The following is a 21,302-nucleotide window of genomic DNA, read 5'->3' as shown; positions in this document are numbered from 1 at the left end:
GCGGGGTGGCAGTGAGAGGATACAGCTGCTCTACTGCATCTGTTACAATAGCAAGAAGCCCTTCATCCTGTTGTTTGACAGCTGAGGCAGTCAGGTAACTGCTTTTTTGCTGTGCCGCAAGCGCGGGATGGAGGTCATAAAGCAAATGTAGAAATCGTGCGAGGGAAGATGGTGAAGCAGAACCGGGAATCCAGTGTTGTGTTAATTTCAAAGCATCTCTGAAAGCTGATTTTGAGTTGGCTGGCCTGTTCTTGGGAAAGGTGGTTGTGAGCCAAGTATCCTTTCATTTTGGCCTAGTTCAAGTGTGAGATTGAATTGCGGTGCCCTCTCCTGTCGCAGGAGCAGGTTTCTGCTGTCATGGTGGCAGGATGCTCTGGATGAGACATCCTGAACCCTGGCTGGTTGGCTGGTTCATTGAGCAACCTTCAGCTGCACGTGAGGATTGTTCTTTCTCTGAGACTGTTTAGCAAAGCAACCCGAATCTCCTATACAGGGCAGGGACAGGGGGTTGTATTCTGTCCCTTGCCAGGGCTGCTCTGTTGCACCAAGGTTGTGTTTCAAATTTGTTACTCACTATTGAAGCCCCCAGTATCACGTTCCTAAGCTTCTGCAAATGGACTTTCAGAAACGTATCCGTTAACAAAACCGATGAAATTTTCATAGCCGTCTTTCCATTGCCGCTGATTGTTCAGGGGTTACTTCTGTGAGCCCAGAGGCTTCTTCTGACTGAATCATCTTCTTCAGCCTGTGGAACTGGGCAGCCCAGACCTTTTCCTCCTGTGGGCCGAGGAACTGCAACACCCTCTTAATCCCTCTTCCCCCATGTCCCAGGTACTGGGGAGCAATGTCCCCCCGCAGCAAACACCATTATCGGCATTGCAACTGTGCCCAAGGCTGTTCCTTTTGCCCTGTGCCGAGCTGAAGGCTTGTCCTGCACTTCTGCCTCTCCTTTGCTACTTGCAGTCGTTGCTCCAGCACGGGGGCTCGTGTTGTCCTGCCATGTCAGAGGCCCTTTGTAAAAGATCCGTAGGAGAGAGAAAGTATCAAAGTGAATGTCGTTGGTGCACAGAGATACTACATTCAGAAAGACAGCTGCATTTACAAAAACCACAATAAGCTTCTCAGCTACTTCCAGCAGGTTAATAAAAGGCAATCAGTCTCTTGTTCATACCTTATCAAAACAGCCTCCTGTATTACAGGAGAAAATATGAGTCGTGCAAAAATGTGCTCTTTCGTCTCCTTGTTCTTGACCTCGGGGGCATGGACTGAGCTAAGGAAAGTGAGCTGGCATCTTGCTGCAGTTTTACATTTAGTTTAGAATAAGCGCGGGGCCTGATGTGGATAAGGGATTGCACAGTCTGTCATTTCAAATAGCTTTGTCCTGGTGCTCCCTGCTCCACCTCCTAAGCATTGTACCCGCTCCCAATGTGAAGCACTTGGGGGTCCCTGGCAGGGGCTGTCAGTGTTCAGTGCGCTGATGGATTGGTTCACCTTTGCTTTCTTTTACGGTTTTGTATTTTTTTTTAAATCTACCTTTAGACCTTGGGTCAAAAATTAGTCTCTTCCCACAGCTCAAGAGCAAGATTCACTCAGGAAAAGGAGCAGCGTGATGCTGCTGTACGAGCTCTCTCCGCATCTCTCCCCCTCGGCTCCCTGGCTGAGGGAAGGCCCGGGTGCAGCGATTCACCTCTTCCCCTCCTGCGTGATGGCAGGGCGTCACACCCGCATCCTTCCTTGGACCTTGTGCTTATAGCCATCATTACTGAGCCTCACAGTCATCAGCAGAATGCCCCTTTGGCCTCTCTGTCACTAAGTAATGATTTTCCTATAAAAAAACCAAGCCCTGATGTGACACGGCTTTGTGCAGGAGATTGGCAGAACAGAGCCAAGTTTTCCTAATGGGCTCAGCAGACGGGCAACCTGGCATACGGGGGCCTTTCTGTCCATGCCTACTGCAGATTTCAGCTTGTGCCAAAGACACTCATTTTTATTCATGTATCAGGCCTACCCGCTTCTCTGGGATCATGCCCAGCAAGCCAGAGCAGCATCTGGAGATTACAATCACACATTTATTTTTAAATTCAGTCCTTCTGCACAACTACATTATTTCTGGCTGTGCTGTACTTGTATTATTGTAAATGAGTTGATTTGCTTCTGAAATCCATAAGCTCTTGTTTAATTAATGCACACAGTACATCTGCTGCTTTTTAAAGGGAGAACAGGGCACTGTAGGTTGCCTGGAGCATGACAGATTCAGAGTTCCCCTTGGCTCTCATTTCTTTTGATTGCTAAAAAGACTATCAAGTTCCCAGTAAAAGGAAAGAAGCTGTCCAGATTGCTTAGCGGTGTGAGCGCTCTCGTTCTCTTCCATTCCCCACGAAGAGATGCTGTGGGAAGATGGGTGGAACACACACAAAACCCCCTTGCACCCGTCCTGCCATAACACATCTGCCATCAGGACAGTCTTTCCTTTTGTGCCTTCATTTGAATCACATTGCCGTCGCCCTGTCTTGGGCGAAACTGAACATGTTCTAAATAACTTTGTATTCCTTACACACAGCAAACTTAATGCATTGCAGTCTTGTCAGCTAAAATAATTGCAGCTTCAGTGAAGGTGGCTTGTTTTTAAATGTGCTTCAGCGTTGCGTGTCTTGGCAGTGTGATCTCAGGGAAGCTCGTTCACATCACAGAAATGGGAACATGCTCATTTCAGCTGTCGCTGCTGTAGCCTCCCGTTCCTCTCGTTTTTGACATCACTGTTTTGACTTTGCGTGATATGTATGTCTGGCGTAAGTAAGCTTGTTATTTCCCTGCGGTTGGTAACCAGGAGAATAGTAGTGTGCGTGTGCATGCGTGCAGCTTTAGAGAATACATGACGGTGTGGCATGAAAAGGAGGTTTTTTAGCATCCTTTGGGAGTGGTGGTCAGCAGAGCTGCTGTCTCTAGGACGATGCGTTATTTGCCACAGCAGGAAAACAAAGTCTGAGTGAAACCCATTTTTCTTCCCAAATTTGTGAGTATTTGCAGCTGCTCATTTATCGAATGGCTATCCCAGAGGGGAAGCGTGTGCGAGCAACTGCTCCGGTGCTACAGATGGTGGGGAGTGAGCACCCTATTTCCATGAGCACAGCAGCGCTGGGACGCCGCTGCCCAGCCAGGCAGCCAGCACGCTGTGTTCAGAAGTGGCCTTGATGAGCAAGTGCTATTGCATACGGCGACACGGCAAGTGCTGGTGACCACCTGGGATTTTGACTTGGGGCCACGGAGCTGGCAAGAGGCTGTTGAGTTTGCATCATCCCTGACTCCGGGCCAGTAAGCCTTTTATCCAACCCAACTGTTGTGGTATCCATTTATCCTACATATTTTACAGAACCTGCTCAGATGCTTTTTAAAGTGTTTGCAAACACCCTGTTAAGTCACTGCTGGTACTCTGTCTTCAACTCTGCTTCTAATTATAACGATGATAACCCGGCAAGGCTGCCGGCTGAATCTGTAGAACCTGGAGAGCAGAAGAAATTGCAGCTTACTGCTTTTGGGTGGTAACAGAAGAATCTCAGAAACCCTTTTGTGAACCAGTTTATTGGTGTTACCCATCTGTCATTTCACTGTCTAATCCCAGATCTAGACTGCAAAGAAGCACTGCTTCCTAACGTGGGGGTGGATTCCCGGGATTTTCATCTAGGAGTTCCTGCTGCTTCTTCCTCAGTGTCTAAGCAATACGTGAATTTAAATCTCTGTGTTAAACCTGTGTATTGCCCAGCCTGCACTGCACACAGGTTCACTTTTACAAAGAGATTTGACATCTGAACGAGGCGGGGGAAGGTAGACATGTTTTATGTCATTATTCTTTTTAAGTACAGTTACCTGGAGTTGTTGGGCTGGGATTGAGAAGTAGTTTGGTAATAACTTGACAGATGTGGCCTCATGGGCAGAAGAGAAGTGGGAGAGTCCTGGGTGCACGATAAATACAATTTACCATATGGCCACTGAGTTAATTACCCCAAATTCCCATTCCCAGTGCATGGCATGCACATGCATGGAAGCTGTGGTGCAAACTTGGTGCATAAGGGTACTAGAAACCCTCTTGCAGATTTTGATCTTTCTTTTTCTCTCTCCTCTCCCATTTTTCTTTTTCCTTCTCAATCCTGTAACATTTTTCCAACTACTTCCACGAGGAAGAAATGGGTAAGCACAGCTTTCCGTAACATTAGAGAATAAGGTGATGGAAGGAACTCAAATGTTGACAACCAGAAAGCATAGCAGTAACGTGTGTAATGGAGCGAATCACTGTAAACCTGCTTTCTTCCCTGCTACTCTAGTAATTCTGGCTTGCTGGTTATTTTATCTTGCAAATGACTATTCTGCTAGCAGCAACCAAGATTTTTTGACTCCTCAAAAAACATTTTGAGGAGATAGGAGTGTGTAAATGAACCCACTTGAAGCTTGGATTTGTACAGTCTAAATTATGCCAATGAAATGGGGTAATTGTTTGGGGGGGACGTTTTACTGGCTAGTAAAACTGCAGTACTGAGGCATGGTGGGTTGATTGGCACAGTTCCTTCACTAAAGAGATAGAAATTATATTCACTGTCAATCACTTATCTGGCCTTCAATTATGAAAAGACAGCGTGAATAAAATTTTGACTTAATTTTCTGTTCTTGTCCCAGTTTACATTCTAGTGTGCTGAGAAATGACCCAGGATCCAGGCGATCTAGTAGCTCTACCATGTTGGATGGAGGAAATATTGGAAAGTTTGAATTCGAGATCACTGACTTCTTCCTCTTTGGTTCTCCCTTGGGTCTGGTTCTTGCCCTGCGAAAAACTGTCATTCCAGCTCTTGACAGTAAGTCCTGATGTAAACTGCTGAGCTCGCTTAGTGGATGGTGTAAGCACCTCCTGCTACAAATCCACTAATTTGATGAGACAAACTGGTAAAAACCAAACATGTATATCTAATATTTATTGCGCCGTAACAAAGCAGATCTAGCCAGTACTGGTTATACAATTTATTTGCAGTGTACTTCCAGACATTAAAAATACTGGGCAATTCTTGAGTCTATAAATATTGTAATAAATTGTTTCAATTGACTAAACTGGAAGGTGAGGGAGATGATAAATCCTTAGCACTTTTTTTTAACCCAACAGTTGTCCTGTTTACAGACAAATATTTTTACAATATTCTAACAAATAACCTTTTGATACTTGAGTGTTTTTTTTCTTCATCTTTTTAGTCTTTCAGCTCAGACCGGCTTGTCAGCAGGTCTATAACCTGTTCCACCCTGCAGACCCGTCTGCTTCACGCCTCGAGCCTCTTCTGGAGAGGAAGTTCTACCTTTTGCCCCCCTTTAATATTCCCCGTTACCAGAGGTTCCCACTGGGTGATGGCAATTCTGCTGTTCTGGGTAAGTCACTTTGGATCCATATGAGCTGTCTAAAGGGTTATATCCACACTTTACATGAAATTATCAAAGCAGTTGGGAATGACAAGAAAGAGAATTGGCCCTATAATCTTAGTTTTATTCCCGATTTACCGGAAAAGTAGTTTTCTTCCAACAAAATCAGTGCCTTGTGACCCATATGCCCTTCACTTGTCACACAAAGGCCATCAGCTGCTGAGAGTCATGATGTGGTGACCTCTCTGTGAAGGTCCCTGTCTTATACCCAAGCTGGTGCTTGTGGTTGGGACTGAATGAAACATGATTTAACTTGGCTGAGTTTAGGACTTGGATGTTTGGAGGGCTAGTGAAGAGTGGAAGAAGCAGAGTCAACAGTGAGATGACTTATTTGGTTGCAACCTGTGCTTTTTCATGGGACAGGCTACTGCAGGTCGGTGGGCTGGTGACAGTGCCTTGCCCCCTGCCACCTTGCCAATGAGACACTTTGTCTTCCTAGGATACCTAGGATTCCTCTGCCATCAGTGGCCTCTTCACTTGCTCTACCCCAATTGCAGCAGTAACAGAGTCTAAAATGGCTGTGTGCATGCCCTTTTGTCTTACCGGGTTGCATTTGAAACAACTGTGTCCTGACCATGCCCTGCCTCGGCTCCCATTACATCAGTGCTCTTGCAGTTGATCTAATAAAATAAATTATATTTCCTACCATCTTCACCTCACTTCTGTGCCTAGACTCTCATGGTCTGTCGCTGTTTCAGTGCAGGCTGTCATTGCAAGGAGCTCTCGGGGAAGCTCACCACTGTGCAGAACTAAATTTGACCTTTCTGCTTCACCTAAAGCTTTGGTTCCCTGCAGGGTCAGGGCTTTGGGGCAGGAAGAAAAAGTGTGCCGTAATTTTTCCCTTGTTAGAGGTTGTTAGTCAATGGCTACTTAAAGCCAACATTGCAACTAAGAGTCGCTACTATAAAACTAGACTTACAGCACACAAAAAAAATCACGCTGGCAAACCAGAGCAGAATATCAAAGCCACCAGCTAGAAAGACTGGGATTTGGTTGTCGTTTTTTTCCCAAAGCTCTGGTAGCTTTCTGTTTGTTTAATATTTGAATCGTGCAGGACTAAATGAAAAGGAATATGTATCTAGAGCTGAATAATTCTGGTGATAGTCTGCATCACTTTTAAATTGAAAATGCAAAGCAGTGGTATCCTATATATCAGTATCTTTAAAGATTGTATTGTAATTGCTGAGTCTGGAGGTCTGATTTGTTAAATGGGTATAAACTATAAACCATGTTTAATAAAGTGCATAAAATACTTTCTGCAGGCCCCACTCACTTGTCAAATTTAGCGAAGATCTTGCTGCAACACTTTTTAAAAATGTATCCACCCACAATTACACTTGTACCCAGTCCCCTTACAACAGCTCGGGGAATCTGTAGCAACTTGAAAAGCAATTTGATTTTTGGGTGTATTCTAGGTATCAGCTGCAAGTGGCTTCTTAAAAAAAGAAAAGAATCCTAAACATCTTACCTTCTTCCTCTTAAATACATTTCAAATTCCCTGTTCTCACTGAAGCCAGAGGTAAAAGCCCTGTTGACACTGAGCAACTTGCGTTCTGGTTGTCGTTCTGTACAACAGCAGGGATCTTTTTAGTTTGCTGTGCCTCCCTAGACCTTCAGGTGGCTGTGTTTAGAGAGACACTTGCTATGTAGTGGAGAGGAGTTAAACAGCAATTAGCTCAACTATGAGAAGGGTAGAGTGGTTTCAAAACCCTCTCCAGGTTTGAGCCTTGTTATTTTAAGAGATGCTGCTCTGCTGTGATGAATAAAACTGACAAAAAAGCAGCTTTAAATTATCTTCTCGTGTAAGACAAAACCTTTTCATTTGCTATCATAAAGTAACAGGCTATTCCTTTCCATTGGAGTCAAAATTTCAGTGTTGTGATTTATGCATTACCCAGAAGGACTGTTCTAACCATGATTTGCAAAGCTGCTCCTGAAGTTAGTGTTCACTGTAGGGCGCTCCAGAAAAGTTAATTGCTGCTATAATTAAGCTATATGATTTGGTGATCACGTAAAATTCAGGTGCTCAATTATAATTAGTTATGTACAAAACCTTCTGTAACACTGCTTGTGCATATTTCCCCGTGCAGGTAGCTAGCTTATTTAAAGTCCACAATTCAGAAGGCCCCTTAGACTGTCTTCATTTTCCCATCTGTACTAAATGTTGGGTCCCTGTTTCATTACAACCAACTTGCAGAGTGAAATCAAATTCACATCCTTGCTTACTCCTGTGCTTTGCACTGTGTAGGCTGTGAGTCTGATTCAAGTAAATCTCCCCTTAGAGCATACTTTTTTTTCCCCACATAGTAAAAAGATTTCTCTGTATTTGCTGGGTATTTATGGATTTGGCTCATTAGAGAAGCTGGTTAAGAGGACTCCCTTTTCTTTTGTCATTGAAATGCCATTGTTGTGCTCTCCTCTGTTACCGGTTAATCTCTCTGATGTGAGTCTATTTGGAAAGTCACCCATGTTTTGTTTCTTTTACTCTATTTGAAGGTTGTCCTTTCATTGAAGACTCAGTTGTAACTGTTTGTATGTTAACACTTTTGTGGCCGCATGTCTGTTGTTCTTTGTCCTTCTTGTTTTGTTTTTTCTTTTTCCCATCTGCTTCTAGTTGAGACAATCCAGAACAATCCCATCCTCCTCATGGAAAGTAACCCTCTGGGTGCTCTCCAGCACCAGGACAGCTTCATGGAAACAAGTATCCCCGTTCCCGTACTGAATTGGCAAGATGTTTCCAATAAAAGTGCTGGTTTTGCTGAGTGTGTGTAATCTACACTTTCGTATTGTCTATGGTGTTGGGTACTTGGGATGCTTTTTGGAGATCATCCTGTTGCCTCCTGGAGTTGAAATCTTCGTGCTGTGTCTCAGGCTGTGCCACATGAAATAACCACTTGGGATCATGCTTGGGTATACCCGGTCTGGGAGACCCACCGTGCAAAGAACGAGTTGGGATTACAAACTCTGTCCCATTCCGGCGTTGATGCTGGAAGGGGAGACTGCTGCCACGTACTTACTTTTTCCCATCTGTGTTGGCTGTGCTGCTGGAAGGAGGCTTTGGCACAGCAAGACAGAGTCCCTGGGCGGCCCTGCTGGTGCGGTATACACCGTGCGCAGGATCCCCTGGGAGCGGGTTGGTTGTCTGCAGTGTGCGTCTCCCCAGAAGTCAGCCACGCTTCACCGTGGCCAGAATTCTAATTAATGTCTGTGTCAGAACAGATTTTGTCCGTTTGGGTATTTCATGTTTGGACACTCCTTGTGGCTCTGCTGGATACAGTGACTGAGGCTTTCAGACCCCAAGGTGGCTATACGTGTTGGCTTTTTAAAATTGATTTCTCGACTTCTGCCTTAAAAGCAAAGCATTTGTTTTGCTTTATTTTATATCATAAATGCTGCATGGCCTCATTTATTCTGGTTGTGACTGGTGCTACATCTGCGATTTTAATGAGACTTGGCTTTGTTTTGGTTTTTTCTTCCCCGTGTGTCTTACTTGCCCGTTCTCACCCCTTTTTCAGTGTTTTGCATTAAGAGCTTGGTTCTGCTGCCGTGTTATCTTTAACAAGCTGACACTTGCTGTTTAGCAGTCCAGTACATCATGTGGTCATACAGGATGGCAACGTTGCTGACTATTCCAGATAGTCTCTCCCTTTGTCTTTTGAAGATGTAGATGATTTTTAGGTATGCAGTTGCCATGTTGCCTGTGCTGTGACGTTCTGTAACAAAGCAGAGGGAAAGGATCTGGTACTATTAATTAATCACTTTGGAGGTCACTGATGAAATGCCATTTAGCTGTCATCTGATATTTCCTGCTGTCAGGACAGAGCTTTCAGAAGCTTCTCTGCTCGTAAAGAGTGTGTGTCAAGAGCACAGTGTGGCCAAGCAGGGCTTGGCTTGACTGTAGCAAGTGCTGAATCCCAGTTCAGCCACTGGACTGCGGGAAATTTCCAGAATCATAAAAACTTATGGACAACAGAAATCTATGTTGCTCTCGATCTCAGGGTAGCAACTGCAGAGTGCCCAGCGCTGACCAGTGACTCCAGTGCAAGCAGGGTCTGGCCTGTGCTGAGCAGCTGGCTGGCTTTTCTATTTTTTTTATTTTTTTATTTTTATTGAACTTTACATATTTTTTTCATTGCTTTCAGTATTTACCGCTTCGGTACCACAGCTCAGCGTGCAAATAGCACATATTGAAATCTGCCATTCAGATGCCCCAAGGACTTAATGCAGTGCCAGCAGCACATTAGGAGGATGGCCCAGTGCCGTTCACTTAGTGGGAAACAGTTAGTAGGAACATTGGCAAACGAGTCCCTGAATGAAAAGGCACAGCACTGAAATGAGTACTAAAGATCCGTAGGTAAGCAAAAAAAAAAAAAAGTGATTTTGCTTCTTACGTCACCTCTTCTGGAAGTGCAGTTAAATCTCAGTTCATTGCACCGGCCCGACATGTACATGCTGCAGTTCGAGCAGCGGCAGGTCCTTTGCTGGGAGAGAGGTTGCTCAGGGCACCGCTCGAGCCAGGTCTCCTCTTCCTGAAGCTTCCTCGTTCTGATAAAGTCTGCCCTCAGACACGGCGCAAAGTACGCTTCAGCAAGTGCAGTAAACCGGTGGCACCTCTGTCCTTATCTAGCAACCCAAATGAACGGCTAATCCTGATGAAAGTCTTGCTACTGCTGGTCCTGGTCCAGCCAACCGACTTCACCCTGGGCTGGAAGTGCTTGCCTGAGAAACCTCCCCGTGATTGCCAGGGCCTGAGCCGTGGCTGGGGATGCCACCTCTGCAAGGCAGAAGACGTGGCCCTTAAGGAGCAGGAGCAGGTTGCAGGTGCTGGGGTCAGCCTGTGCCGGCGTGGCAGCATCTGCGAGGTCCCACCCTGGTCACTGCACTCCCCAAGAAAGCCCCCTTGGTTTCAAAATTGCAAGAGCGGCGCTGCGCAAGGGATTTGGTGCAAAGAATACGTGGAGTTTAGGAAATACGTTAGGGGTTTTTTTCTGCAGGTCAGGTCCCAGGGTTTTATCTAGAAGTCGCTGTCACTGCAGCTTTGGGGTGGAGGAAGCTTGGCTGAAGGGGCAGTGATGCATAAACCAGGTTTTCTGTCTATACTTCCTGCCCTGCCTTTTCCTGGCTCTCGTTTTTCTTAGAAACTGTCCTTTTTCAGGGTGTGTAGCTTGGGAAAAGGAAGAAACACAAGAGCCACCCGAGTGGGCTGGAGCATGGGAGCGAGCGCTGCTGTCGGGTGGCACTTTATCCCCTGCAGAGCAGACTCCTGCCATCAACGTGGGCGATACTAAGCTGAACAGTTCAGTAACGCTAAAAGAGTTTAGGCTTTCATAAGGAGTGAAAATTACTCCTGTGGCAACACTAGCTAGGATGGTGATGGAAGGGCTGTTGAGGTTGGGTTTTGCTTCAAATTCATTGTATTCAAAAATCCCCAGTCGGACCCAGGAAAGCAAGATTGGCTAAAAAGAGCAAGCCCAAAATACAGCTGTTTCTTCCTTTATTCACCTTCCACTTTCTGGGCCCTCGAAAAAGGAGATAAAATTCAGGCAGAGCTAAGTGAAGACACGCTAATGGAGCCGGAGCCATGATCAACCCAGGCAGCACCACATTTGGCCCAGCCTTTTCTCCTGTGTAGCATTGCTGTAATGCTCTTTAGCATGTCTTCCAGCTGCTTCCTAATTCAAGCCACTGATGTTTTATATTTAAGGGAGAGGAAGAAGTCCAGGCTTTGCTGGTAGGTGTTGGTTAAACCTGAACCTGGCATTTTTCCTAGCGTAGACAAAGCCAAACCTCTCGTTGCATCTGACCAAGTTCAGGGAAGCTGATGGTCATCATCTGTGTTGGGGCACTCATTTGATGTAACACAAGGGCATAACTGCAGAAGGATCTCACAGTCTGTATGAGCAAGGGAAAGGAGAGGAAGGGGTAACCAGGGAAGAGATGAGAGGGTTGTCCCAGGTCATGCAGCGATGGGAATGAGACCCTTTGCCCCTGCGACCTTTGTGGGGTTGAACGCAGCTCCTGGCATGGCTCGTGTTCTCAGAGTACAGCCTCTGTTTGAATTGTGTCTTGCTTGCGCTGGTGCTTTCTGCAGTAAAAAAGCCGTGCTGGCCCAGTGGGGTTGGCTGGGTTGCAGATACAGCTCAAGGCAAGGCGAAGAGAGGAGGAAAGTGCTGAGAAAGTGATGCTGGTAATGGCCTTTCAGGCACAACGTGGGCAGTGTGTGCAGCTCATCATCAGGTCAGGCTCCCACCAGGGCTCAGATCTTGGAGTCCGCGAAGCTTTTACACAGAGCAGCTTGTGGCCTGATTTTCCCTGCAGAGAACAGAACTCTTTTACCAACACTTAGCTACACATTTTCTGCTTCATACATTCCCTTTCCCTCCACTGCAGCAGGATTTGTGCGGGCACAGACACTGCTGCTGCAAACTGAGAGATCGGAGGAAGCGAATCAGTAGCCCCGAGCAAAAAAGATCAATATTAAAATAAACCAGTTGCCAAAACAACGCCCTGTGTCAGCTGCATACTGGGATGAAATCCAAGGATATCTAAACTGGCTGAGATAGGCAGAGGATGTTGGTGTGTGGGAGTAATGTACTTGTGTTCCCCGTGGCCTCTACTGCCTGGCTGGGCACAAACCTGTGCCCTGTCTGGTACCTGGGAATAAAGTTCAGATGCTGCTGCTGCTCACGTACAGCAGAGACGGGCAATGTTAAAATGATAGTAAGTAGCTTTGCTTTTGCATGTTAGTGTCAGACCGGTGCTGCCTGCTGTGAAGTACTTGGCATTGGCATTACAAACCCTCTGCAGTGCAGGATCTTGGGATATCCCACAGACACTTAATTCGGCCTCCTGGCATCCACAGAGGGGAGAGAACTGAAATGCAGAGATTTTATTGTGACTTTCGTCATCTCTCGGTTTACCAGTCCTGAACGTATTATAGAATCATGGAATCGTTTAGATTGGAAATAGACCTTTAAGATCATCAAGTCCAACTGTTAGCCTAGCGCTGCCAAGTCCACCACTAAACCATGTCCCTAAGCACCACGTCTACATATTAGGTCCATTTCCCTCTAATACACGTATAAGGTCCATGCGAGCATGACTTTAAATCCTCCTTTTCTGTATTTATGTACTAAAGGGTTAGGCCACACTTGGTAAACCTCAGGTTGGGATCTAAAAATCCAGACTTGCACGTTGTACAAAAGAAGCTCTGTTTTCACAGAGACTGAGCGCTCCCCGGTCCGCCAACACCGATTGGAGATGTAAGTGCTCAGCACCAGACTCCTTTCAATAGCCCTTACTTTAGTTTAAGGAGTGTTGGCTGTATCCATTAGCAATAAAATACGAGTTCAAATTTAGTCCCTGCCAGGCATGAAAATGTTTTCTTGATTTTTTTTTTTCTTTTTTCATTAATGCTTCTATCTTGGAGGTGTTCATTTAAGTCTAAATGTTTCAAGAAAACAAATATCCCCTTTCTAAGGTTGTTTTTTGTTGTTCTCCTTACCTTGGTTATTTTGTCTTGATGTGAATATATGAAGTTGTGTATATTCACATCTGTATGTATGACACATGCTTCTGTTATTGCTGCTTGAATAAGTCTGCCTGGATTTTTCTTTGGGGTTTTTGATTTGTTTTTTGAGCTACTTATTTTGCTTCTCTCAATCAAAGGCTGCTCCTCCAGCCACGTGTCTCTTTGCCTGCTGTGGTGTTTGCTTTCTTTTCAAACCAGAGCTCCGATGAAATGGTTTTTTTTTTCATTCCAATCAGTTCTGAAAGGTTTTTGCAGCCTTGTTTGCCTTCCTCCCCTTGAGTTCATCTTGCCCAGCCTCTGTCTGTTGGTCTAATATTTTGATTTCCCTGTTTCAACTTTGTAGCAGATGTTGTTCAGTCTCATGGTGCCGTCTTCATGGAAAGCGCGTCCCTGTCCACCCCCATTTCAGCCCCTCAGTTCAGGGGCTTCCGGAGAGCCAGTGAGATCAGCATTGCCAGCCAGGTCTCAGGAATGGCAGACAGTTACACTGCTTCCAACATAGCCAACAGTAAGTGTTTCACCCCCTCCGAGACTACCGCTCGCTGCCGCACCGCTCTCTCAGCACCACGCACCGGGCCAGAGCCACGCAGCTTCTGTCTGTCTGTCTGGGGTTATACTTTCCGTTTATAACAAAAAAAAAATTTGAATTATTCCGCCTTCACCTGGTTTTGTCGTAGTCAGTGCCGCATGTTACCGTATCCCCTGGAGGAACAGATGATATATTTGATTATAATACAGGGGCCACCGCTGTGTTATGCATGTTGGACTGTGTTGGTGATAAATTGTTTTAAAAAAAAAAAAAAAAAAAATTTGATAACTCTGAGTACCATTTGGCTGCTGTGTGTGGTGAGGGTTAATCCAAAGGCATGTTTCTGGGCTGCCGTTGATAAGTCGTGCCGAACTGGTAGGGATCAGCACTGCCAGATTGATGATGCAAGATGTGGCATGTGGCTTGATGCAGATCACTTAAATGTGGTCCACAAAAATGAGGACGAATAAGCCCCTCTGTAATGCTGAAAGGGAAGAACACGTTTGGCTTATTTATTACTTTGCATTAGAAATTCAGCTCTTCTGTAGCCCACAGGGCGGCTCAGAAAGTCAGCCAGTTATGACCCGTATCCCAGAGCCGAATGAGGAATAAAAGGGATTTTTTGTTATTTTTCCCAAGACCTGTATAACTTCCCAGCTCGTACAGTGGAGACCAACAGCCTTTGTTAACGGTTCAGCCCCTTCTTCATTTCAGCTGAGGTGTGAGATTAACAGTCCGGGTCCTCAGGGACCTCTGATAACTCAGACAGAAAAAGGCTGGAAACCAAACAAATTAAAAACCCCCCAAAAAAACCTTCAGCCCAAATTTTTGTCCCAGAAGGTGGTAAAAAGTTAGATACACTCCATTTCTGGCACGCTAGACTACAGGGCTGTGAACAACTCACTTCGTAATTGATTGCTGAAGTTAATAATGCTCCCTGAGGCAAGTGTTAGTTGCTGAAGGTCTGTGGGCGCTTGTCAGGGGCTGCCGTAACTTCTTGCCCTGTTTGAGGCAACGCTTGGCAGCAGGAATAAACTACCTGCGCTCTGACAAACAAGGTTTTCTTTCAAAGCATGCCCGAGAGCTGACGCCACACACCCCGTGTGCGTTCTTATATTTGTCCCGGTAAGATATCTTGCCAAGCGCTTGCTAAATATTAATCTGCTTGGGAAGAAGGCTCCTGAGGGAGAAGGTGTTTGTTTTGTGCTGGTTTCACACCCACGGAGAGCTGCTGACCTTGGACGGCTGCGAAGCGGGGGGCGGTGGTTGTTCGTTACGAAGTGTTTATGCCAGGGTGATGCCTAAAGGCCCACGTGACGCGATGGAGGGATCCTGCCTCTGCGAGCTGATGGCAGGATCAGGCCCACACAACGCTTGCCTCTCTCTGCTTTCCCTGTGCTCTCCCCGATTATTTAGCTTCTGTTTTGTGTAATTTATTCCTCCACGCACTTCACAGCCATCAAAACCTGTTTCTGAGATCGGAGAAGAGTCTGGCCCCGGTGCGGGCTGCGCACGCGCCCTGACCCCGTGTGCGGCCTGCCCCAAGGGCTGTCGCAGCCCCTTCCTTCGCCTTCCGAGTGCCGACATGTCCTCTGAGCCCTGGCTCTGGCTTTGCAGCTCTTGCGCTTGACCTTATTAGTGCGGTGGTAATGTGAAGCCGTGGCATTGGTGGTTGGATGCTGTCCGTGCTTATCCCGCAGGGAGAGCCGGAGGAGGTCCAGAGGGGCACCGCAAAACCATGGCTCCCTCCCAGGAGCCCTCCCTAGGGTGCCGCTTCCCTTGCACTGCGAATTTCTGGAGGATGAAACCGGTGTTGCCCGCGGCATGTGTGTGCCATAATAATAAGTGTGATTTCTGCTTTTTTTTACTTTTATTTTTCCTTTTAGAAACCAAACACCACCTTAATCATTGTAGAGGGTTTAGCCTTCTGTCCCAACTTGCCCTCCCTCACAAATCCCCTACCCAAACCTCGTCCAAGAGACGTAGGCAGCATAAACATGAAATCCCTTCGAAGGGAAGAAAGCTCAAAGGGCCATGGAGTCAGGCTGCAGGCTGTGCTCTTCGGATACCCGACCTGGACATCAAGACAGGTATTCTGGAGAGATCCACTCTGGTTGACCTCCTTTCTCATTCGATAGTCACAGAACTTCACAACAAATCTATGCGCTTTCACTGAAGCACTTGCAATTTCTGATTGCATTTTAACAAGTATTTCTGTCACTTTGCTCCAAAGATCGATCGTAATACAGCTAACAACTTGGCAAGAGCAGGAGTTCCTCTGGGCAGAGCTGTGGGGACAACGCTTCTGCCTCCACCACTGTCTTTTGAGCATGGAAGAGTAAATCCTGTCTGCTTCCTACAAAGAATCTGAAGTTACCCAAGCTGGGGACTTGCATGAGAAATGAAAGGTTGGGACGTGACCAGGAGCTGCCAATTTGGAAGACAGGGAGTCAGAAATGGCTGCAAGGAGGTGCCTGTGTGCTCTGGAAAAGCCATGTTGATCCATCAATGCCGCCCTCCTCCTTTCCAGGGCTCTTCAGAAAAGCAAAGGCCATAGGATGAGGGTGGCCTGGGCACTCGGCACAGCCAGGGCTGGGCCGTGGGGATGTGCTGATGCCATAACCCTCTGCACGTTGCTGTGGTGGGAGCTTTGTGCAGGTCTCTGGAAGGAGCTGGTGGGTCCATTTTTTCAGTTCAGCATCTGTGCTCATCGCCAGCTAGATTTCCCTTAACAAGAGGGGTTTGTTGGATCGTACCTTGTACCTGGCAGCTTTCCTGGAAGCCCATAAAAAGGGAACATTGTCACAGAGAAAAACCAAGCTTGAGAAAGCCCTTGTCAAAGCCCCAGCTTGCAACCTGCATGCAAACGCAGCTCCTCCTGTTGCTCTCTTGGTCTGATCCATCTTCTCTTTCCATTGCTGCTTTTCTGGGCCAGAGCGCATGGGGGTTGAGGACTCCTCACCGCTGGGAAAGCAGCCCACGCCTTTGGGGTCTGAGGCTTTGGGCTGAGACGTGCTCATTGCTAGGCAGTCAGAAAGGATGTGTGTGTGGGCAGAGTTCAGGGCAGCGTTGAAGTGTGGTGGTGTCCCATGGGTGAACGGTGGCTGTCGGTCCCTTGTTTGTGAGTTGTTGACTCCATGGGGGAGAAACTCTTCTGCGTTGCCTGTAACCTTGCCCACCCAAGTCCCAGTGTATTTTTCAGTCCCACGTGCAGTGGAATTCCGGCACCCCTGGACACTTTTCTTGTTGGCCGCTGCAGAGGCTGTGCTCCTGGGGAGGCTGGGCTAGATGTCTCGGTTGCTTGCAATGTGGTAGCCCAGGAGCGCGGCCAGGACTTGTTTGGAACTGCCAATCCCAGCAGCACATGCTATAGCACCCTGCCTTGTGGTGCCTTTTAGCATCTCACGTGGGCTCCCAGAATTCAGATCCTCTTTAGCGTGGCCAATATCTGGATGCTAAAAAGTCTTTTATTCCTTGGTGGAAGCTAAAGGAGTTGGATGCGGGGCTGGAGATGGCCTGGGCATGTACTGCGGTGAGCAGAGCACGCGCACCCTTCCTCCCACAGCTCCAGGGTGATGCGTTTCTGTCACGTTTTGGCACGTGGATTCCCAGGTCTTTGCACATGAGCCTTGGACCCCTTCCCCCGGGTCTGGACTAGCGGCCAATTAATACCTGCCCTCTAGTGCCTTCCTATTTCCTTAAATAAAAGAGAGCCCAAGTGGTGGTGCCCCTGTGTGTTCCTCCCTTGGTTTGAGCAAACACTGAGCCCTGGGTCGGTTGTTCCCACTTAGCAGTGCGACCAGCCAGGGAGCAGCCTCCCAGTGTACCTGGAGCGAGGAGCCAGAGCCTCGAAATACCGTTGTGACGGAGGCCGCACGTGCATGTGAACCCCCTTTGTCTGAACGAGTCTCTTGCTTCTAGTTGCTGCCAAGTGGTGGGGAACCAAAAGGATCGACTACGCTCTCTACTGTCCTGACGCTCTGACGGCTTTCCCAACGGTTGCTTTGCCACACCTCTTCCACGCGAGCTACTGGGAGTCCACAGACGTTGTCTCCTTCCTGCTGAGACAGGTACGGTCGTCCTCCCTCCCCGGATCTCCCTTGGGCTGAAAAATATTTTGGGCTCTTTTTTTTTTCCACTGCACCTTCCATAACTCTCGTTGATGGGTAGAGATGAAAAAATACCCTTTGCCACTGCAGATCCATTTTCTTCCCCTTCTTTTTCTTCCTCACCTGTGGTGTTAGCGGAGCTGCAGACGTGCAAACTTCGCGGATGTGTGCTGTCGCACCTGGTTAGTTTGAGTCTATGTTTTATCATCAGGGCAGGTTTCAGGTGGGCTTGCCAGGGAGCCATGGAGTGAGCCCAGGGCCGTTTCCTATCAGATCACAGTGGCAAAAGTTGGTGGCACTTGTTTCTTGAAGTGAGCTGTTCTCTGTGTGTGCAGGTTTGGATCTTAAGTCTGAAACTTAAAGGAAACTTCTCAATGTACAAATAAAAATAGCACCAAATACAATAAAACCAAAGGAGAAGTTTTGTATGAATTTGACGTGAGTTGATAGGCAGGGTTGGGCTCTCCATTTTGGCTTTCTAAGTTATTGTGGTCTCCTCTAGGAACTCAGGCCATCGTCACTGCATTGGGATTTAGCCTTCGTTCCTCCGGTACAAAGCAGTTCTCCTGAGGCTAGGTAAATGGGGATTGCTGGTGTCTGGAGTCTGCCACCTCAGACTCTATCAACCTACATTTGGCCTGAGATTTAAATGTACTGTTTAAAATGTGTTTTTCCTAAAAGAAATGTTTTTCCTTCAGTTCCTTGGGGATGAGGGGGAGTTACTTGCCTTACAAAGTATGAACCCGCCAAGGAACAGTACTTCGAGCACGGAACTGGAAAAAAACAAAACTAAAAGCAACTCTGCGGATTGTGTTGCCCACTTTGGCTCTTGGGTTTGCTTTGTGTTAGCTCAGCTGTTAAGCCGTCCCCGCTCTCTTCCAGCCTTCTCGACTGCAGCTCTCAATTATTTATGACTCTGTTGGCAAACTTTCCTTCAGTGCTATTTTCCAAATAGTGTGGAAACCATAAACAACAGAGATGTCAGTGCTGGTGGCAGCTGAGCGGTAGCAATAATCCAGTGAAACTCTTTCTTCCCGGGCTGTATCTAGCCCAGCAAGACATCTCTGTGCTTGCACACACCTTGCTGGACCAGCTGCTGTGAAACCCCAGCCCCGCATTGAACTCAGCCTAACGGGGCTGAAGAGAGGGAGACAATTACACCCGTAATTGTGCATGAGTGGGAACAGTCACGACGGTCTCGTACACAAAATGCTCCACTCAAGAAACACCCGATTACTCAGGATTCAGCCCGAACCTGGGTCTGTAGCACAGCGTGGTGCTTCATGTCCTGTGGCCTGAGGTACCTCTCCATCCATTCAAAGCCTGCTGGTACCTGCCTCGGTAGTTGGGCACCCCCCTTCCCCAATGCCTGTCTCTACTCACTCGTCTCTGCCTTGAGACCAGGGTTTTTCTCATTCCCTGTCTTCTTGCTGTCCTTCCAGAGCACCACGCCACTTCTTCCCCTAATAAGGACTTGTTTATAATCGCCTTTGGAAGTCCTCTCTGGACAAAATGTAGAAGTAAGCTGTTGAATAGTTCTAGCCTCCAAAGATTAAATCTTGTTAGAACAAGCCCAAATAGGACTCAAAATAGATTCCCGACTTAAATAATTTTCAGTAAAACTTGTCATTTTGTTTACCTTGGATTTCCATGAACTCCCTCCCCAGCAAGATCATCCTCCCTGGGGTCCTTTTTCCATTTCCCTGGAAGAAAAACAGCTTCAGCTCTGCAAAGTGAGCTGGCCTGTGTCAGACCGCTACAGCCTGGGTCAGCTGGAGAGCTGGTGACAACATAAAATATATTCAAGACCTTGTAAAAGAGCCTATATTTGAGGCTCCTTAATTTTTTGGAGGGATGGGTTCACTAATGACTACTGCCAATTTCTGAGTTCTCCATGCAGGGTGACATCCCAGTCTTACAGCAGTCTTTGAGATGTCACCTCACCTTTGGGGTCTGTGGTGTTATTCTACCCTTTCCCTTCTAGAGCTTAAGAGCAGTCTAGGTAGGATCTAATCCTGCTTCTCCATCCCTGCCCGCACCCTGGTGACAGGCAGGAATTGCCTCCAAAGGCTGGCTGGTGGGCATCACCTTCCCCCTCTGATCCTTGCTCCGGTGCAGTGACATCCCACCAGCACGAAGTCCTTGAGCTCTGTCAACCTCAGAGATGAAGTCAGGATGGACAGACCCCCTGGGCACTGCCTTGTGCGTGGCCGAGCCGGACCCCTGCGTGCTTCCACCGGGGTCAAATCAATAGTTTTGTCTCCTTTCAAAATGAGAGGAGCAAAAGCCGTGGAAGAGGAGCAGGCCAAAATGTGTTTAAATAGAAGTAAGAAATGAGCTGAAGGAACGGCACCTGTCGGCATGAGGCTGGTCAGAGCAGCCGGTGCTAGATCTGTTATGGGAACGGCAGAAAACGTGCGTTTGAAGGAAAACAGTCCCTCGCAGACCGTGGGAAGAGACTAATGAATGCCTGGAGGAAGGGCAGATATCTAAGTGCAGAGCTTGTCCTGCTGTGTTTGAGTCAGCTTTATACCTCCTGACAATCGAAATAAGCTGTGTCCCAGCCGGGATTAAGTCAGCACTGGCCACAGGCTTTGCTAGTTCAGAAGAGAACGCTTGTCCTTGCAATTAAGGGAGCAGCCTGTAAAACCTGCAAGCTGACAAGCCAAACACCTGGCAGGCAAACTCAGGCTGCCTCTGTCCAGGCATTGCCCTTACTCAGCGCTGGCTCGGGAGATGCAGAATAGCAGGGGCAAGAGGAGAGGGGTCACTGCGCAAGTGGCTGATGTGTCGGTGGGATCCGTACTCCCGCAGGTGATGAGGCACGAGAACTCGAGCGTTTTGGAGCTGGATGGGAAGGAGGTGTCTGTCTTCACCCCCTCCAAGCCCCGCGAGAAGTGGCTCCGCAAGAGGACTCACGTGAAGCTCCGGGTAAGGGTGTTTTGGGGCTGCGACAGGGGGAAGCGCTGTCACGTAGAGGGGTTTCGATTTGGGCTGCAAGAACGGCACTGAAGGCGGCCAGCGTGGGCACGGCTGTGTCTGTCCACGGCAGACAGAGGGTCATGTCGCACTGCTGGTATATATTAGTGATTATATCCTACCCACGTAGTTGTGAAAGAGCAAACAAAAAGATCTGTACCAGTAAGGTCTCCTCTTGGCCTTGAGTCTATGTAAAATACAGAAAGCACTGACTGTGGGTCACGGAAAGAGACGGAATGTCTTTCAAAGTCCAGTAATGCAGGTTCTCTGCTCGGTAAATGCCCTTCACTTCCAGGAAATGTCTCCAATTCCTGAAAGAGGGCAATTCGTTACCAGAGCTGAAACAATGTCAGCAAATTTCTCTGGCAGCTGTTTGTATTGCCTCTTAAATCCAAAGTGTAAGAGTTAAGAGACAGTATCAGAATTGCACGTACAAACTGCCACTGAAATTGGCTCTTCAGCCACGTACACTCAAATCCACCCCATCAATGCGGGGCACGGTCTCTCACCTCTGCCACAGGTCAAATTCTTTTCTAAAGCTGTGGGTGGAGTGGAGGCGGGGAATGGCACAGAGAAACCCACGCTCCAATTCGTCCGTTTATATTTGGCATTTCCCTGTGAGGCTGTCTATCGCTGCAAACTTTTTTCTTTCCCCCCCCCCCTTTTTTTTTTTTTTTTCTTCCTTTTCTCTCTCTTCTTG

At 47.4% G+C, this 21,302-nt stretch overlaps 1 protein-coding gene across 1 annotated transcript in view; it reads left to right on the top strand.

Annotated features, from left to right (window-relative positions):
• PITPNM2 (phosphatidylinositol transfer protein membrane associated 2) overlaps nucleotides 1–21,302 on the top strand; it is a 125,565-nt gene that overhangs the window by 99,129 nt on the left and 5,134 nt on the right. The window contains exons 14-19 of the mRNA XM_009283918.2: nucleotides 4,669–4,844; nucleotides 5,233–5,403; nucleotides 8,069–8,218; nucleotides 13,329–13,493; nucleotides 17,436–17,584; nucleotides 20,438–20,554. Of these exons, the coding sequence (XP_009282193.1) occupies nucleotides 4,669–4,844; nucleotides 5,233–5,403; nucleotides 8,069–8,218; nucleotides 13,329–13,493; nucleotides 17,436–17,584; nucleotides 20,438–20,554 (928 nt within the window). The remainder of the gene's footprint in view (nucleotides 1–4,668; nucleotides 4,845–5,232; nucleotides 5,404–8,068; nucleotides 8,219–13,328; nucleotides 13,494–17,435; nucleotides 17,585–20,437; nucleotides 20,555–21,302) is intronic.

The sequence above is a fragment of the Aptenodytes forsteri genome, unplaced genomic scaffold (assembly GCF_000699145.1).
Source record: "Aptenodytes forsteri isolate BGI_AS27 unplaced genomic scaffold, ASM69914v1 Scaffold118, whole genome shotgun sequence".
In the NCBI taxonomy this organism is placed as follows: Eukaryota; Metazoa; Chordata; class Aves; order Sphenisciformes; family Spheniscidae; genus Aptenodytes; species Aptenodytes forsteri.
The sequence above is the reverse complement of the archived record's forward strand: the minus strand, read 5'-3'. Positions and strand labels throughout refer to the sequence as shown.